The 18,517-nt window shown below is 32.6% G+C and overlaps 2 protein-coding genes across 2 annotated transcripts in view; one reads left to right on the top strand and one right to left on the bottom strand.

Annotated features, from left to right (window-relative positions):
* The first annotated feature begins 375 nt into the window (after positions 1-375).
* On the top strand, positions 376-10,498 carry LOC113395096 (RAD50-interacting protein 1). The gene is made up of 15 exons (XM_026632655.2): positions 376-469; positions 552-714; positions 808-1,049; positions 1,426-1,581; positions 1,990-2,162; positions 2,240-2,454; positions 2,772-3,018; positions 3,568-3,745; positions 4,169-4,358; positions 4,758-4,896; positions 5,003-5,118; positions 5,729-5,910; positions 6,415-6,589; positions 6,950-7,077; positions 7,426-10,498. Exons 2-15 carry the CDS (start codon positions 574-576, stop codon positions 7,634-7,636), a joined length of 2,493 nt encoding a protein of 830 aa, XP_026488440.2. The 5' UTR covers positions 376-469; positions 552-573; the 3' UTR covers positions 7,637-10,498.
* LOC113395097 (putative inorganic phosphate cotransporter) overlaps positions 9,067-18,517 on the bottom strand; it is a 39,663-nt gene continuing 30,212 nt past the window's right edge. The window contains exons 2-8 of the mRNA XM_064215756.1: positions 15,544-15,728; positions 13,519-13,758; positions 13,215-13,424; positions 12,960-13,124; positions 12,100-12,316; positions 10,647-10,885; positions 9,067-10,467 (exon numbers count right to left, since the gene is read on the bottom strand). Of these exons, the coding sequence (XP_064071826.1) occupies positions 10,282-10,467; positions 10,647-10,885; positions 12,100-12,316; positions 12,960-13,124; positions 13,215-13,424; positions 13,519-13,758; positions 15,544-15,728 (1,442 nt within the window). The 3' untranslated portion in view covers positions 9,067-10,281. The remainder of the gene's footprint in view (positions 10,468-10,646; positions 10,886-12,099; positions 12,317-12,959; positions 13,125-13,214; positions 13,425-13,518; positions 13,759-15,543; positions 15,729-18,517) is intronic.

An 18,517-nucleotide genomic window follows, 5' to 3' on the forward strand; every position in this document is an offset into this window, starting at 1 on the left:
TAACTTTTTTACATTCTTAATAATATGTCTAAATTATCATAAACTGTAATCGCTTCTTTAATGAGTTTAATGTAATGTTATGTTCTACCTTCTTCTAACTTTTAAACCACTCAATGGATTTTGATGTGGTTTTAGCTAATGGAAAGACCGATAAACGAAGAAGCTTTGTACATATACTTTGAAAACATTTTATACAAAATGGCTGAACTGTAATATATACCATTATAAAATAAATATACCTACTTAATATTTTAATTCCACTCGAGCGAAGTCATACAGTACAAATTATGTACGTATCATTGTGTAATTTATTTTATCCATGTATCGTATGATTTTCTTTAATCTGTGAGATTACTCCGTAATAGCAACGTATCTCGCTTGACAAGTTGACACAATATTGATTAATGATAATCATTAATCACAAGCACCGAGATATTCGTGTATAATGTTTTTGTTTTAATTTATTATTGTAAGTATGGATGCTAAAAATTTAATAAATACGGTAAAAGAGTTTCGTGTATTCAAATGATAATTGTGAAATTTTATTGCAGTATTTTCACTCATTCCATCAAGATGGATTTTACTTTGAACGACGAAATAAAAAAGGACATAATAAATAATCTGAATATTAAAATAGGTAACGATATTAACTTAGATAATGTTGCTGAAATACAAAGTGATTTATTGGATAAAAGAAAACATCTTGAAAACTGCGTAAGTAATTTTATATTAATATCTTACTGGACCATTTTATTTTATGTTGATTGTCACATGTTTTATTAATTATAATTATTTAACTTACATTAGTTACATGCTGCGAGCGATGTGGTCCCAACGAAACTAACTTCTGCTATCAAAAAGGCTGAACTTAACTCAAAGCAAATAGAAAAAATAAGAGAAAAGATGGCAGTGATGGTCAAAAAAGTTGAGACTTATATGACAAAAACGCAACCTTTAATGACAGAGCTTGACAAAAGGTTTTCTGCCATACATAGACTGGAGGAAGTATTAGTATATTTCCAATCATATGCTAGAGTTGAAGAACTAAGGTAATAAAGTTGAAATTATACCACAATATAGTTTAGACACTATAGTTTAATAATGTGGTGTAAAATAGTCTCTACAATTACTGCCTTAATTTTAAACATTATTTTGTGAGTATAATTTAATAGAATTTAACTAATCATGGGAAACACAACATTTTTAGTATAAACCTGAGTGATACTTTGTTTTAAAATGAACAAGCTATGGTCAACATATGTCATTAAAAAAAAAATTCAAAATATGGTACTAGCAAATTAGTCTCATCAAATATGATTCAATTTTAACTCTTTATAATTTTATCAATAGTGGGTCATTAGGAAAAAAGAAATTTTGTTATTATACAATATAAACAACTTTTTTAATAATAATTTCTATTCACAGCAACCAAATGAAATACTGCAAAGACGATGAACAGTTGGTATCACTCTATGGAGAGGTTAAGAACATGTGCAATCGCTACCAAAATACTCATTGGAATACATATGTCAAAGAATACACGCATTACTGGCATAATGTCTTGAAAGATAACCTTATAAGGTAAATATACTATTTAAGAATTAAAAAATGAACAGATGTTGCATATTATATTATTAACTAAATATAGTTAATTATACATAGTAACTGTAACTATATATTTCTTATATGTATACTCTTTGTTACAATAATAGTAACATTGTCATAAGTAGAATAATTGTGAGCTTAAAATTAACTTTGGTACATTTTAAGGTGTGAGCATATCATAAAAAAAAATATGTGTATTGTTAAAAATAATTAAGTTAAATTATGATATAAAATTATTCATAAAGTTCCATTATTTTATACTGTGTGTTATGTTATGGTAAATAATAAAATGATTATCAATTTATTACATGCAAAGTACATTCCTTTTTTTAGAATAAATTATTACATTTATTGTGTCAAAATCTATAGAAGTTTTATTTTTAGACATTATGAAGATATACTTAAGACACTGAAATGGCCATTCACCTCAGCATCAGAACATTCCCAGGTCCCAAAAGAAGTTTTGAATAAATTTAGTAATCTTACAAGGTATCTATTTCTGATACGAGAACCAAAGGATATGGTTGCTGAAGCTGTTTCTGGGGATTTCACAAAAGGTGAGGTTATTTGTACCTTTTAAAAATTTTACTTTTTTGTTATTGTTTTTCTGATAGTATTTTTTTTTTCAATTTAGACCAAGACCCCTGTTTGCCTGTGAAGGTTCTGTTAAAACCTTTAAAAAAACGATTTACATTCCATTTCACTGGATCACGACAGACAGCCAGAATTGATAGGCCTGAATGGTTCCTCACTCAGACTCTGACATGGATAAAAGATCATCAGAATTTTGTAATGAATAATGTGCAACCCATTGCTGATAAACTAGAGATACTGAATGTTAATGCTGTGGTGAGTACTTTCAGATGATAATATGTTGTTATTCCTGATTAACTATTTAATTTATTCGGAAGTTGGCAGTTTACAATCCCAAGACTCAAAGTATGTAAAGCCATTACTTCTATGATATTTTCCATTATTACAACAATTTATTACATTCTATACATTTATTTACTACTCTATTTAAATGTATGCAGAGTTCAGTTTAATCATAAAAACCCTAAATAAATTTGCTGGTTACTGCGCAGCCCCAACATCCCTTAATAATGTGTTAGCTAAATGTTCAATAATAAATTATCTGTAACCTAATTTAAAAGATTATATTTTAGGAAGAATTTAATGCAGGGTTGATAGCTCTGGCAGCTGAAAGACTACACACAGTTTTAGCAATTTATCATACACAAAGCTCTAAAGGAGAGATAGTTGATGTGGATGCAGCATTTGCGCATGCTGTGGACGAGACTTTAGGTTTTCACAAAGAATTGATGACTATAACCGACAATGAGATTAACAATGTTTTATCTGTGTTGACCAAAGCCGAAACTTTTGTAAGATGGTTATCTGTTGAAAAGAAATGTAAGTAATATATATTTAGATTTAGTATAAAGAAACTATCTCAATGCTAATAAAATAAAATAATAAGAGACGCTAGTTATAAAAGGCTATTGATTTCGAGGTCCTGGAATCAATATTTAGGTGGGGCCAGTAAAAAGTTATTGAATTTTACTGTTAAGATATTTTTATTGTTTTCACTTCCGTGTCTCGGAAAGCACGAAAAACCTTTGGTCGTGTGCATGAACTCTCGCGACTGTGGATCGATTGCCAGTGCAACTGTGTTTGCACACAAACTTGTATGCTATAATTCTGTGCAGCTAGCTAGTACCAGTTTGAATAAGCTCTTTGGCTAGAGTAGGTTAGGACATTGTCGTCACCAAATGACACTTTTACGAAGCGAAGTACTGGTACATTAATGACAACATTCAGAAGATAATTTATTCTGAGAAGGAATTAATGAATGAATGAAAAGTTATAATAATGAATCCGTAAATGATAACTTAATTCCATGCAAACATTACACACAACTCCTTAATAAAGTGAACAACTGATGCTAAAAGTAATTTACAGACGCCCTGGCGAAGATGGACGAGACGCTCGACAGCGAGCAGTGGATCGAGCCGGTGGCGGGCGGCGCGGGCGCGGCGGTGGGCGCGCTGCTGTGGGTGCCGCGCGGCGCCGACTGGTTCGTGTCGCTGCTCAAGACCATCGAGGACCGATACGCCATCCTGCCGCAGCCTGGCCACCGGTGGGTTGACACTTGGATATTGTTTACTCGGTGGTAGTGCTTTGTGCGAATCCGTCTGAGTAGATACCAGCCCCTCGTTAGATATAGGAGCTGACACAATCTTAACTCCCAACGTTGGTGGCGCATTGGTGTGATGTGGGAATGGTTAATATTTGTTACAGCACCGATGAACACTTACGATCTAAACAGGAAGGAGGTCCAGGCCAACATTAAGATATTTACTCTATTTATTAATTATGATTATAATGAAACTATTAGCTTATGATTATAATTAACTTTTTACTTCAGATTTATAGTGGGAATCAGAAAACATTTAGTAAAATTTAAATTTCAAACTACTGCATTTTTCACTATTAATTATTAAATGTACTTTTTAAGGCCTCAGTAATAATCTTTTTTTTTCAATACTCAACATTTTTGCAGATTGCAATTCCTAGAGCTCCAATTGGAATTGATTGAAGAATGGCGTGTACGTCTGACGCAACTGCTAAGTGCAGCTGCCGCCGCGCTGAAGACCGAGTCGTTCCTCGTGACGGGTCTGCATCCACTGATAGCTATCATCAACACGGCGCACCACACCCGGACTGTGCTCTTACAGTGGGCCCACTGTCTGGTAAGAGTTCTCTTACCTTGATTTCAGAGAAATCAATTCCATCCGTGAAGTGCTTCAAAATTTCACCTTTAAACTTAAATAACAATAGCATAGAACAAAAACGATTCCTGCTACTTGAAAAAAGGGTAAGAGTTACACGAACTTTTACGGTAGTTTATCTGCCCTTAGTTCTACTGTAACTCCAGTTACCGCCCGTAGCTTCGCCCGCGTGTGAAGGGTGGGGTGTTGCAGTAGTTAGGAATAAAAAGTGCTGAATCTGAGTGCTATTGCAGACTATAATCCATCTATTGACCTACTAAAATATCAATCCGTTCAGCTGTTCTAGCATAATTTAGTGACAAACAGCATCTATACAATTTTTCGCATTTATAACATTAGTAAGAAATAAGATATTTACAGCATTATCTGCAACTGCACTACTACAGACACCAGTTCCAACACTTCACGCAGCAGCAGCACAGGGACGACGAGAGCGAGTCCTCAACTAGTTCAGACGATGATGAAGAAGACACTGACGAGGATAACACAAAACAAGAAGGTAATTAATAGAAAATGGTGATAATCAAATTACAGTCACAGGCACAACATATCTGTCATTTGTAATATTCATAAAAGTAATATTTCTTTTTTATTATACTTTCTAGAAGAAGAAGTTGACGAAAATATGACTTTGAATGATGTAGAGGAACGAGCTAAGAAGTTGGCTCTGAATGAAGTGATTAGAAGGAACTCTATGCTTGAGACGAGTCAGTATGATATTGTAAGTATAAAATAATGTCCTATATTTCATAAACATTTAACTACCAAATTAATAATATTTAAAATATAATCAAGCGAGTCATACAGTAGTCGTATATGATGTTTAGCATCTGACATCTCACCTTGGTTTGGTTGGCAAAAATAACATTATATCCGTTTGGAAAATGAGTTGTTACTATCTGTCGCCCAACCAAGCACCGCCAGCGCTCATTGGTCAGATACACACTTCCGTCCCTTTTCACAAAATCAATCCCACCGAATCAAGCTGCTGGAAAACGAGACACGTAAAAAAGCATTTCACACACACATTTTGATGCTAGAAACATTTATATCCTACTTTGTTATAATTTCATATAAGTCCGTATGTACAGTTACCTACTTATCATACATATTTTACCGTTAGTACTTAGTGTTGTGGTGTTCTGGTTTAAAGGATGAGTGAGCCGGTGTAATTACAGACACAATAAACATAACATCTTATTTCCAAAGATCAATGACTTATATCTGAATTATATCTGTGTAGCTACGGGCGATGGCGACCTTTGTCTGCTTTAAATACATATTTATAGTTGGTATTTATAAAAATTGTTTTGAATTTGTAATTGTTACAGACTTCACCTATTACTAATCTAGCCGTAGCAGAACCTCTAGTAGACGAAGACTTGGAAGAAGCCGGAGTGTTCGGAGACGCGCCCGCCCTTCTCGCACACCTCAGGGATGCGGGTGTCGCCGCACTCGCTGAACACATCCTGCTCGAGTTCAAGGCCACCATCCGACATTACAAGAAGCAAAAGTGAGTGATATGCTATAAGAGGCCAACCTAAGCTATTTAGGTGGCAGTTTAAGTGATAGGTTAAATTAAACAATTAATAAATATAGTACGGGACAATATAGTATATATTTAAATAAATCTTGTTAACATTTCTTATTATTCAAGCCTATACATATCACAAATGCGAAAGTGAATAAAACTGTGTTTGTTACCTCTTCACGCTTAAACAACTGAACCAATTCAAATTAAATTTGGTATGGAGATAGTTTGAATCGAGGACGGACATTCATAGGCAATTTTTTTAATTCACCCCTCGAGGGGATAACGTTTTGTGTGCCAGGTAATTTTTTAAAATTCCGCGCGGGTGAAGCCTCATTACCAAATAAAGAATTAAATAAATGATACTGCATAAATTACATTTCATTAGACATTTAATTTAATTAGACATCAACCATCTCCACACCCACCGTCCACAGTGGACGGTGGGACGGTGGGGCGGTGGTCAGAGACTGGGTATGCCCGCAGATGGCACGCCATGCTGACGATGGAGGAGCGCGCGCTGTCGGTGTCGGGCGCGCTGTGCGGGCCGCTGGCGGCGCTGTGCGCGCGCGTGGCCAGCGCGCAGCTCGTGCTGGCGCCGCCGCTCGCCGCGCACCTGCGCGCGCACCTCGCCGCGCGCGTCGACGACCACGTCTACGAGGCGAGTGCGACGCCCGCGCCGCTCACTATTTGTTATTATTTGTTTAACGACACCGGATACGAGCTCTCGATACTCTTTGCCTACCTTAATGTTAACGACGATTATATGTCGCTCGAAGACATATCATTGTCGTTGGCGAACCCCTATCCAATTGAATCATGTCGAGTCCCTTGCATTGAATGTAATAAAATATGGCGGATTTTTGTTTGTGGTGAGTTTGTTTCTCGCCTTTTTTGTCAAAATTATTTGACCCATCACATTGTTTGGTTATAAAAATGCAATTGAAGCAAAAAATAATCTAGGTTATATTTTTAACTTATTCAACTTAACAAACATTTGTTTATTAACACACATTAATAGGAGGTGGTCCTGGAGAGTTGGTTTAACACAGGCGGAAGTCTACAGTTCACTCACGACGTACAGAGAAACCTCGTGCCTGCTTTCGCGCCACCAAATAAAAATGCATCACAACTGAATCTACTCCCGAAGTAAGTAGATAATGCTTTGAGACGCATCCCAGACGGGTAATGACGGAATCAGGTGTGTCAAATCGCATTCAAGAATAAGATTTAAGGTGAAAATTGTTTATGAAATCGATTCGATAAGTTTGCTATCAACAACAAAATATTCTTTATTCAAGTAAAGACTTATAAAAGCACATTTGAATGGTCATGTTACAGCGTTGAATTAAATTTAAACCCAACACAGATTCGGTAAGTAAATTCTATCGAGAATAACCGGCAGGCAGCTCAGTAGTTACTCTTTTTCACCATTGCAATCCATGTATTCGTTTGCCATTCCTTTATAAAATAAAAATATAAATTTATTCCCATTAGGCTCAACGATGCATGCAAACTCCTCAACATGGATTACGGTGACGCACGTCGTATTCGCACTGAAATAGTTAAGCAGCCAGACGAAGCAGTGATATCACTCAACGACCAAGGCATCATGCACATACCACCTAACGAAGCTCTACGTATCCTCAACCAGAGGACGGATCTCTGCAATACCAGCTCACCGTCATCCGTCATGGATCTGTTTTGACGATACGAAAGGGGAGGCGTGCGTGTACATCACTAAATGTGCAAGCCCCGGAGAAGATTGTAGAATAAACTGTTTAGGTAACCTTTCAATATTATTAGAAAATTGTGACCGACAGGCGTACTCCATCGATATGTACGGATGAATTATGGAAAAAAACAGAGTTGTGTTACTAAAAAAAAAATTATGTGTGTGCAATACATACACATTCTATCTATGGTATTCTTTATGGATTCGTAATAACTTCATATCATCATACTGTTTCATAATACCTTGAACGGTTACCGAAGGAGCTTTATATGCAATCTTATTTACACTTATATTTTGTCTGTATTATAGTTATGTAAAGTAAATATATAAATAACTGTTTTTAAATCATTTGTTATAATTGGCCGCTACAGTGTTTAACTAAGATTTTAGAAGTGTTCACGAGCATAGAACTTGAAATGTATGCCTCAATGTAAATTTATAGATAAGTATTTCGTAAATGAATACTATAATTATATCTTATTTATTTGATGAATTGTTAACGTGTATTCTATTCCAACCACAGAAGGAGTCAAGATAAAAAACAACTTTGACATTGATTTGGAGCAATATCATTGGTTAAGCTCTAGTATAATCTATGGTATTAATTATTTGTTCGCGAAAAATTTACATTTTGAACGTCAGTAAAGTTGAATGTAATATAAAAATGTGGAACTATATATGAAAAAGGTGTAAGTAATTATGTGGAAAATGTTGAATTATAAATAATGATATACTAATCAAGATTTTTTTAGCAAACCGCAGGATATATAAATCTAAGGTTTGTTTATATGTACACCTTGGATTGGAATAGCGAGTTTATTAATATCAATGTTTCAACATGTAATATTACTTTTCTCTAGTTTAAAATTACTATTCCTTATTATTTTATATTTTATAAATATATGCCATCTAAATAAGATTAAATTAATAATCATTGTATTTGTAACGATGTATATTATGTCTTAAAAGGATACAAATATGTTTGTTTCACCCAATTAATGACCTCTAAAAACATAAATTTTCTGTTACGTGATTACACCCCCTGTAAAAAGTCATGATTTATTTGTGAAAATTTCCATAGACATCTTTTTTGTTTGTTATTCTTTAATTTAGATTATGATGCTACCTGGCAATAAAAAATGTAGGCACATTAAAAAATAAAATTATAAGTAACATATAACAACGGTACGAACAGTGTATCTGTGGAGACACAATAAAAACATTTTTTTTTTTTATAGATTTATGTATTTGGTGATTTGTGTTTGATTTATTTTTAGTTTTATTTTCTCTTTGTTACGTCGACGGACGATAAACGTTCTTTTTTATTTATTTTATAAAGGTTTTTTTCAAATACAATTTATATTTATACACAAAGGAAATTATTCAATGAAAACCAAACTCAATATTATTTGTCATTTTTATTTAACAATTAATATTAATATTGTTATTGTACAAAAGAGTAACCTAATATCTCAGATATACTCATAAATAGCTTGCATGACAGACTTATAACGATTTAGTATTAAAATTATTATATTCACACATAAACTTCTATCGAATGGCACAATTGCACATTGTCAAACTTTAACCAATACTTAATCATAGTCTGTTCACAGCCTTTCATTCAATTTCCACAATAAAATTCTAAGTGAACAAAATATTTAAGATTCGATCGTGCCCTTTCGTAACAGCTCAATAAATATAGGTAAACATTCACTCAGGTTTCTAGAAATTTGCGCTGGGATATATACCAGCATAATTTGACTTCGAAATGCAAATTAAATTTGTACGTCGTGACTAAAAACTAGTGTAGTTATCGATTTTTTTTTCATATGGCAAAATTTATTTAAAAAAATGCTCTAGCTTTATTTTCTATGAGTAAATGTTTATTGTCAGTGTCGCTATATTAAAATTTATCTTTTATACAGTTTTTGATTGGACATCTAACCATATAAATGTATCAAGGCACGTTTAGTCACGATCTTGTCATGAAGATTTGTGTAATTATCCTCCAATCACCAACAATACTTCTTTAATTCGTTACTTAATAACTACGGTTAATCTATTGTTCCAATTTAACATGACTTATGATCAAGAATGGATTTAATAAAGTCGGTTTGGATGATAATAGATATCACCAATTCTTTAAAAGAAATCGAATCATTTTTAGATGAAGAAATCAGTTGTAAGTTGTATATTAACTTAATACATAACGTAATAACTTATTATATAATGTTCTCATAACCAATACATCCAATCATATCAATAGATTAAACTATATCTAATATTCTATTATTATCACAAAGCACAGGCTGTGGATAAAGGAAACGCCAATATCAAAATTATTTAAGTTTTGTACTTCATTTGGCACGTCATTTTTTTTTCCTACGTTTGGAAATCTTCGACACGTTCTACCAATTTTTTTTAATACTTTTGACAAGATAGTTTTCTTCGTTAACTTTTTTAAAGGAAGAGTTGATCTAATCGATTGTACTTCCATTGACATTTGAATCGATTCAATATCGATATGATCAATAGCCTCTACCATCGATCGTTTCACGACCAATCGTCAACCCTGTTTTTCCAATAATGGCATCTGGATCGACATTATATATATTTTACAATTTTACTTCACTGTTTGTTGATTGGTTTGTTGCTGCTTCAACTTCTTGTTTTTTCGCGTCTTGGGATGATGAGTTCCACCACTGCTCGTCCCCAGAGGCCCAAGCAACAAACACCAAGTTTGTCACGATAAAGACCGCAAGCGTTATCCAAAATACCAATCGCCACTGAGTTAAAGTACTCTGCAAAATTATTCACAATTAGTTTGAACAACATCAACAGTATTATTATGAAAGTATTTTTAAAATGTCTGGTCAAAAGAGAAAATTGCATCCAATTTAATATAAAACAGTTAAAAACTTGGAGAAGGAGTAATATTTGAAGATAAAATAAAGAATTTGTGTAAGACCTGTTTACTTACATCAGGTGTTAATAGTCCCACTAAATATGGCGCGATGATACCAGTTATAGCTCCAATACCATTAACGATAGCCATGATAGTTCCCGCGTAGTTACTGCTCAAGTCTAATGCATTAACTTTCATTCCTGGATAGAAGGCACCCATAAGACCCATAGATGCCGTGAATAGTATCACCACAGTTTCGGTATTGCATCCAGAGTACGAGGCTAAGATCATGCATATACCTGGACCGACGGAAGCTGAAATAAAAACGATAGATTATATATTTACAAATGAGATTCATTAATAATTGCTCGTAAACAATGTTAGAACTTAAAACTTAAAACTATTTTCCTGGTGTATCACAATTAAATAACAAAATCATTTGAATTATAGTTTAATTGAGCTTTTATGTAAGCATCGATTGGTTTTGAATGTCCGTAATTTTATGGGTTAATGTGTCAAAACCGTCATACGAATTTACAAATTTGGTATTTCCAAAATGATTACCTAATTATAACCTGCTTTAGATCCATGTACGATCTTTTAATATCTAAGTATAACACGAGTATCTTGCAATACCAAACCACATTTCACTTTTACTGCATGTAACCAACGTGCATTCTAATTATCGACCTTGCAGTGTCAATTAGCTCAATCTGCCGGAACACATCACAATACGCCAACTTAAGTATTATGACACGCTTTCTCAAGCGACAACGATTAGTATTCTTCGTGCCCTCGCGGATCTTAATTATATATTGCGATGTATATGCAAAGCTTTGCTAATGCTTAAATAATCCATTCGAATTGAGATGTGATGTATAATCAATAAACCGCATCTTTCGACATTATTATTGAATACACTAACATAAATGTATGCTATTTATACAAATTTTGATATAAAATTGTTACACTATTGATTCCGAATGAACAATACAAATTCGGAAGAGTCATGAGCAAATGGGCCACCTGGTATGAAGTAATTTGTGCCATATGGGTGTTCAACACCACCGTGATTAATATAATGGCGTAAAACGACCGGAAAAGGGAATTCAGGAATCTATAGATTGCGAAAGCGTTATTTATGAGTCAGTGAAGTTCAGACCGTAACCCCATCTCCCATTCAAAGTCAGGCTCAGTGATATAATCGGGGCTTTCACTTTAAACACCGCACCTCTGACTACGAGGCATGGCCAAGGCTGAATCAAATCTACAACCAATAGGATTTTCGTGCATTTTAGTGTTTAATTTGAATAAGATAAAGTGTCATTTTTCCATATTATTAATTCATTTTATATCTTCTTACGCGTGAAAATTACCGTCCTTATATCAGACGATATTAGGATTGATTATATTTATTGGGATGGAAATAGAATTTTCTTCTATTATGGAATATTAAAGTATTTTTGTGTAACAAATCTATTTTATATGACAACAATAAAAAAGAGCAACTGCAAATAGTTTTCCTTACCTATGGTTGTAAAGGTCTTTCTTGCGTTTGTCACAGTCAGCCATTGTCGTTTAACTATTTTGTCGCACATCCATCCGAATAAAATGGAACTAATCCACATAACCGCGTACGGCAGAGCGGCGAGCGTTCCGGTCCGGTGAATATCGAATTTTAATACTCCAGTCATGTACTTTGGAAGATCTGTCACCATTGTGAAATATCCGTAGTCGTGGCCGATCTGCGACAAAATAAATATTTACCTCAATGTGGTAAAATTTCCACGGATATTTTATTGCTCAAATAAATTTGATTCAAGGAATCGTGACTATAAATAGATGTAGCATTGATTATTTGTTCGAGGTCCAAGAGGCGTTATTTATTGACAGCGTTCATGGTTCAATACACAAATATAACTAAAATAACTGAAATTGAATTTCCTTATCTTTTTATCATCAGATCGTGTATTCTCAGCTTAAAAAATATTTCAATAATTTCGATTGATGAAATTATCAAGGATAAATCTACACCAAAATAAACTTAAGACTATTTATGATCCGCAATTATTTTGAAATGTTATTTAATACGCTTTCATTTTATTCCTTGATATACATTATAATATAATTAATTTGCTCGGATGATTATAATTTTACACATTTGCTATATTAACGCTAAGTATATATGATATATATTTAAGTATTTTTTTTATCTTTTATCTTCTATGTTATACAGAATCGTCCAAAAAGGCTATGTCATAGAAATATTTTCATTAAAATGATATTAATTTCTCGATGAACAAATATTTTGAAATAGTATTGTAAGCGCATCATAATTTTAAACAAGAAAACCTATATTGTTAAAATGAATAAGTATATGAAACATACCTGTGCACAAACCAGAGCCCAGAGTGGGACGGACATGAAAATGGGTTTCCAAGGAATTGCAGAAGGTTGAGTGTTCTGATGCCTGCCTAGAGCTTCTTCGAGATATTTTTTTTCTTTGTCAGAAATGTAAGGGTGCGATTCTGGGTCGTTATAGCATAATAGTGCCTGAAATAACAATAAAAAAAGGTTATTTTTATTTCCCAAGAACTTGCATTTCATTTCATTAAAAATACATATATTATATCAAAAACCTACCCATAAAATGAACCAGAGTATACCAATGCTACCGAAAAGATAAAAAACTGATTGCCATTCGCCGGTCTCTTTGATGACCAATCCTGAGAAATATGTTCCTGCAATGTTGCCGATTTGCGCTCCTCCAAATACCAATGAACCCATTCGTCCTCTCTCAGAGACCGGGGCCCATCGAGCTAACATCGCGTTTAACGCTGGAAATGTTGTACCCTAAAAGGCAATGTTTATAAAAAATATAAATTTCAGGTAATGACGTATTTTTATTTCAATGAGGGATTTTTTATAAATGTTAATAATTATATACCTCGCCAAGTCCCTCCAGAACCCTTAAAATAATAAGCCCTGTAGCGCCCCCCATGTTCACTGCCCAAGGAGTTAGCAACGTGAATACAGCTGTACTCAGAACACCAAAGCCGAGTGAGTATTTTCCGCCGAACCTCTCAGCGAGCATACCTCCAGGTAAGTGTGTTACTATATACCCGTAATAGAAGGCACTGAGGATAATGCCTTGAGTCTCCTCATCCCAGTTGTATCCGCTTATTTCCTGAAATATAATAATTCCCTATAAAGTAACGCAAACATAAACGTAACATATCTAGTTTTTAATGTTATAACACCAAGTTAACATAAAAAATAATTTTAATATATTTTTCAAATTAAAAAATAGATATATAAACGAATAAATCAATTGATATTCAACGGTAAGCCGGTTAATAGTTATTAGGTATTCGAATTTTCCAATCTTAATACTTGTAATTATTTCCACTGTTTTTTTTTAAATTTGAAAACTTAATCAAAACTCAGTCAGAAGCGTAAAAGATCGTTGTTAATTTAGCGGTTTTGAAATTAATTACTTTGTAATGGAAGATCGAGTTAGCAATGTTCGTTTTTGTTACCTACGTTAAGGATTAGTCACATTCGAGTTTAGTGGGCCATGGTCTAACCGCGGCTTCCATTTTTGAATCATATTATTATTAATCTAGTGTAAACTTTCCGTTAAACATCGACTTCTAATACCGAAAATATAATCTAATTTAAGTATGGTAAAGTTAAATGATTTATTAATAATAATATAAAACGGTAAATAAGTTCTCGCCAAATTTGATGTGTCACCGAATTTTAATATGTTGCTTGATTATTTTCTAGAGACTCCATCAATATAATTTACATCCAAAACAAATATGTATCATTTCAATTGTGAATTAATGAAATACTTTTATCGTATAAATTTGCAGAAAGACAAATATTACTAAATGAAAGTTTACAGGATTTTAACCATGATAATTTTAAATTAAAATAGGTACTCATCGTTCTAATAAATCTACCTACATACATTTATGTATATGTAAATAACACATTTTGTTCACACACGAATTTGTATCACCGCTTCCTAGTTAATATTGACGGTTTAAAGTATCTAAGAAAAAATACATTTATAGGTCATATAGCTCACACGTTAAAGAACATCCAAACTGGATAACGACTTTTAATGTACCAACATTCCAGTGGACCGTGGGATAAATACTTATTTCGAGTTTAAATATAAACATAAAGTTCTACTTTAAATTGAACTATTAAAATATTAAAATAGTCAATAATAAATTTTGAATTGTAGTCTTACATATTACGCTTTTAACCCTTATATACGAGACAAAAAAGATGAATTATAGATAGATAGATAATACTGTCGAGTATTTAATGACTTTTTGTGTCTTGAAAACTACTTTGATTTTCTTGACACGTCAACTCTAAGCACTTCCATATAAACTTATATACAACAAACGATACTTCATATGCCAAAAAACAACGAATCTATTAGTCTACAGCGGGATAGATAAAAATGCAATTTGATTGGAGTCTTTCGTCAATCTTTGATCAATTAACAAAAGAAATAGATACTTATATGATTACGAAGTATTTTAGTGTATTGTACAAAATAATTCATCAATCGATATGTTAACTGACTAAGAATTCAAATTGTGCCAAATAAATATACATAAATACATACAATTAAAAGACTACACATTCTGGGGCAGTCGTGTTAAATACTTTCAATACAAAAAGTTACTTAACAAAACCTATTTAAACACATATAAATGAAATGTCCAAAACTATAATCTTTTCCAATCTGACACCGTTTTAAAATTGTTATTTCATACGAAATAAATTGGTGATATCATACGTAACAAATTGGTGAATTATTATTGTGTTTTACCGTAATGGAATTTATTTATTAACGATAACATTTTAACCGATTTGGTACAGAAGTGAAAATCAAACAATCTATACTAGATAACTATAGATAGATTAGGTTTTAAAAGGTACTAACTGTGGGATCGGCGATAACTTCATCCAGGTCACCAGGGCAGGAACCGTCCTCGTAAGCCGGTGTAGGTGCGTGCCGTCTCACCATCTGTGTTATCGCAATGTTGAGGCAAACCCGCATCGTGTACGCGTTCGCGACTGCGAGGAATCCCATGATCGCCATAACCCATCGTTGTGGTATCACGAATACTGTTGAAAAGAGTAATAATTTTTAATTATCGCAATAACATTCTATCAAATATGCAAGAAGTCTTAATTATATACTTTTTTTTTTTTAATTATTTCAGACTCGTACCCGCGCCATTTCGTGAGTGTTTGCTTTTTTTTTCGACTTTCGTTTTGTTTCGCTTCGTTAATTGTGAATTTCTAATACATTTTATATATCAAAATATATTTAATAGAGTGATATAATTGCATGTATTATTAGTCTTATTTAATAAAGTATGAAAATATATAAGTAGACAAGTTTCTCACGTTTCCGTTTCCGTTTGTTAAGCGTGTTTTTTTTGGTTTATTTGCTGAAGTTTTATCGAATAAATATAATGATAAAAAATCGTGTTAGCGCTTAAAAAAAATAAAAAAACAGCCTATTCATGTGCCACTGCTGGTCGAAGGCCTCGTTTCTCTTTGAGAAGAAGATTTGGAACTAAATTCTACAAATGTGGGTTAATACTTATGTGGCAGAATGTCTTTGAAATTAGACACATGCAGGTTTCCAAACATTTTTTTACTTTCTCGCCGATTTATGTTCACTCCACGGCCATAACCCCGTACTGGGTAACATTATTAATATTATAGGTATTTATAAAATCGAATGAAGAAATCTCTTTGTTTGCGAATAACTTGAACGTGGAAAGTAAGAGTAAGTACTATGTACACATTTTAAAGCTAAGATTATTAGATATTATCTTAGACTAAAGGCTTTTAAAGATTCTCGATCTTCGTTCCGAGAAATACATTCACGTCATGGAGAATTGAAACGTATATTATTAATGTTTAATTTATTAAAATTCGGTTGCACCGGGCATCTTCATTGACATTTAACAATTCCTCCTTCCTTTTAAAACAAATGCAAGCCGAGTCTTAATTGGATTCTTAGAAACTTCCTCAATTTCAGTTTCGATGAGGTTATGTCTGTTTTAAAATCCGCTCACATTTGTTTTAAGCATTGAATAGTGTTCAGAAGCATTTCCTTATTCATAATCGGAGTATTTTGGTCAGGGAATTAACATTAAAATTATTTTTATTTCTACGATGCAAGCATAAGGTTAATTTAAAAAATATTTATAATATTTTCGATTGATTTGTATTTATAAATAAAATGACAAACTAACTTAGGCAGAGTTTGATTTTGGGTTTATTTATTTAGCATTACCAACAAACATTAATAATTAGAAATGAACAGTATACGTAAATATTGCCATACTCATAGGTAAACATGACATATACAAGACACAATATACATCTTAAATAAAAAAAAGAAACAACAATTTAAAGTGTTATTAAATATATGTACAATGAACATGTGGCAGAATTACACCCGACACATATAAGCTTCCTTACATTGTTTTCCAACATAGCCAAATACAAGATGAATTATATATATTCTAACTAGATTCCTTTATGAAACGTCAATTTGTGCTTCCCAGGATTTAGACCCATGACCTTCTTTTAAGATGTGCCACTTGTACTCGCTTGTTATATATATTTTTAAAAGTAATTTTAATAAACGTTAAAGATTATTCCTTATTATTTCTATTTATATATTTACATTTACCGATTCTACCTCAACCTAAATGAATATTGTTTTTTAATTACCGATATGATTATCCACCAACGATACGAGGCACAATTGCATAATACATCCATAATTTAATTAACATTAATATCGATCCGCAGTAAAATTAAGTAAATAATTATGTCTTAAAAAGAAAAAGAGAGTGGATTAATGAAATTGAAGGTGTATTAAATATTGTTAAAATTTGTTGATGTGTAACATCTTCTATCACGCTTTCCTGCAATATGTGAGGGTTATTTCGTGAAAATGGGACGGAAGTGTGTAACTGGAAGCGAGTTTTATTTGATTTGACCAAAGAGTTAATAATTTCATGCACACTTTTAACAAAAATCGAAATATACAACATAATATAAGAAATATATTTACAATTAAATTTGGTACTTTTTAAAGATAGAAAACATTTTTCGTGCTATATACTAATAATAAAATAGACGACAACATTCAGGAAATATTTTGCATGAATTTATTACACACCAGTGTCAATAATAACGTCACACGTACATTTACAAATATTTAACTATATACCCTGTTCAAGTTAGCTTGATCTTTTTGACAGACGGGCTAGTGATGAGAAACAGAAAATATAATATATATAACAGTCGATGGAACGATGGAATGCGTAATTTAAATTAGAATTCAATATTTTTTTAACTTATTTTTCTAAAAAGAGTTAGGTATATCAGCTAGACCCTAACCAAAAGGACCTCCATTCGTAACAATAACTTAACAATGATCTTTAATAAGGATTTTTGTAATCGATATTTGTAGTAGTTACTGCCTATTATTCGCGTCCCTACCGTCCGACCGAAGTAATATTGTACAAGCGTCTATCACTGTAAATATCATATCTACTGAAAATATCAGTGTTTCTATTTAAATTTTACTTTGAAGCAATAATATATAATAGAAAAAGTCTTAAAATTTTCGGATAACGCTTGAATCTTTAGGGATTTTTGTATTATATGTAATTTTTTAAACATTTTTACAATTTTTAAAATCATTAAATTAAGAAAAGAATATGTACGTCAGTGCAAAGTTATATCGATCAGAAAAATTTACATCTGTCAAAAAGATCGAGCTATCTTGTACAGGAGATAATATGTTGGAATGCTTAAAATTTTTCGAAATCGATTTTCTTTTGTCTATACCATTATAAAATTGAGTGTATCTATGCTCGTTT

This window comes from Vanessa tameamea, chromosome 9, assembly GCF_037043105.1.
Source record: "Vanessa tameamea isolate UH-Manoa-2023 chromosome 9, ilVanTame1 primary haplotype, whole genome shotgun sequence".
Lineage (NCBI taxonomy): Eukaryota > Metazoa > Arthropoda > Insecta > Lepidoptera > Nymphalidae > Vanessa > Vanessa tameamea.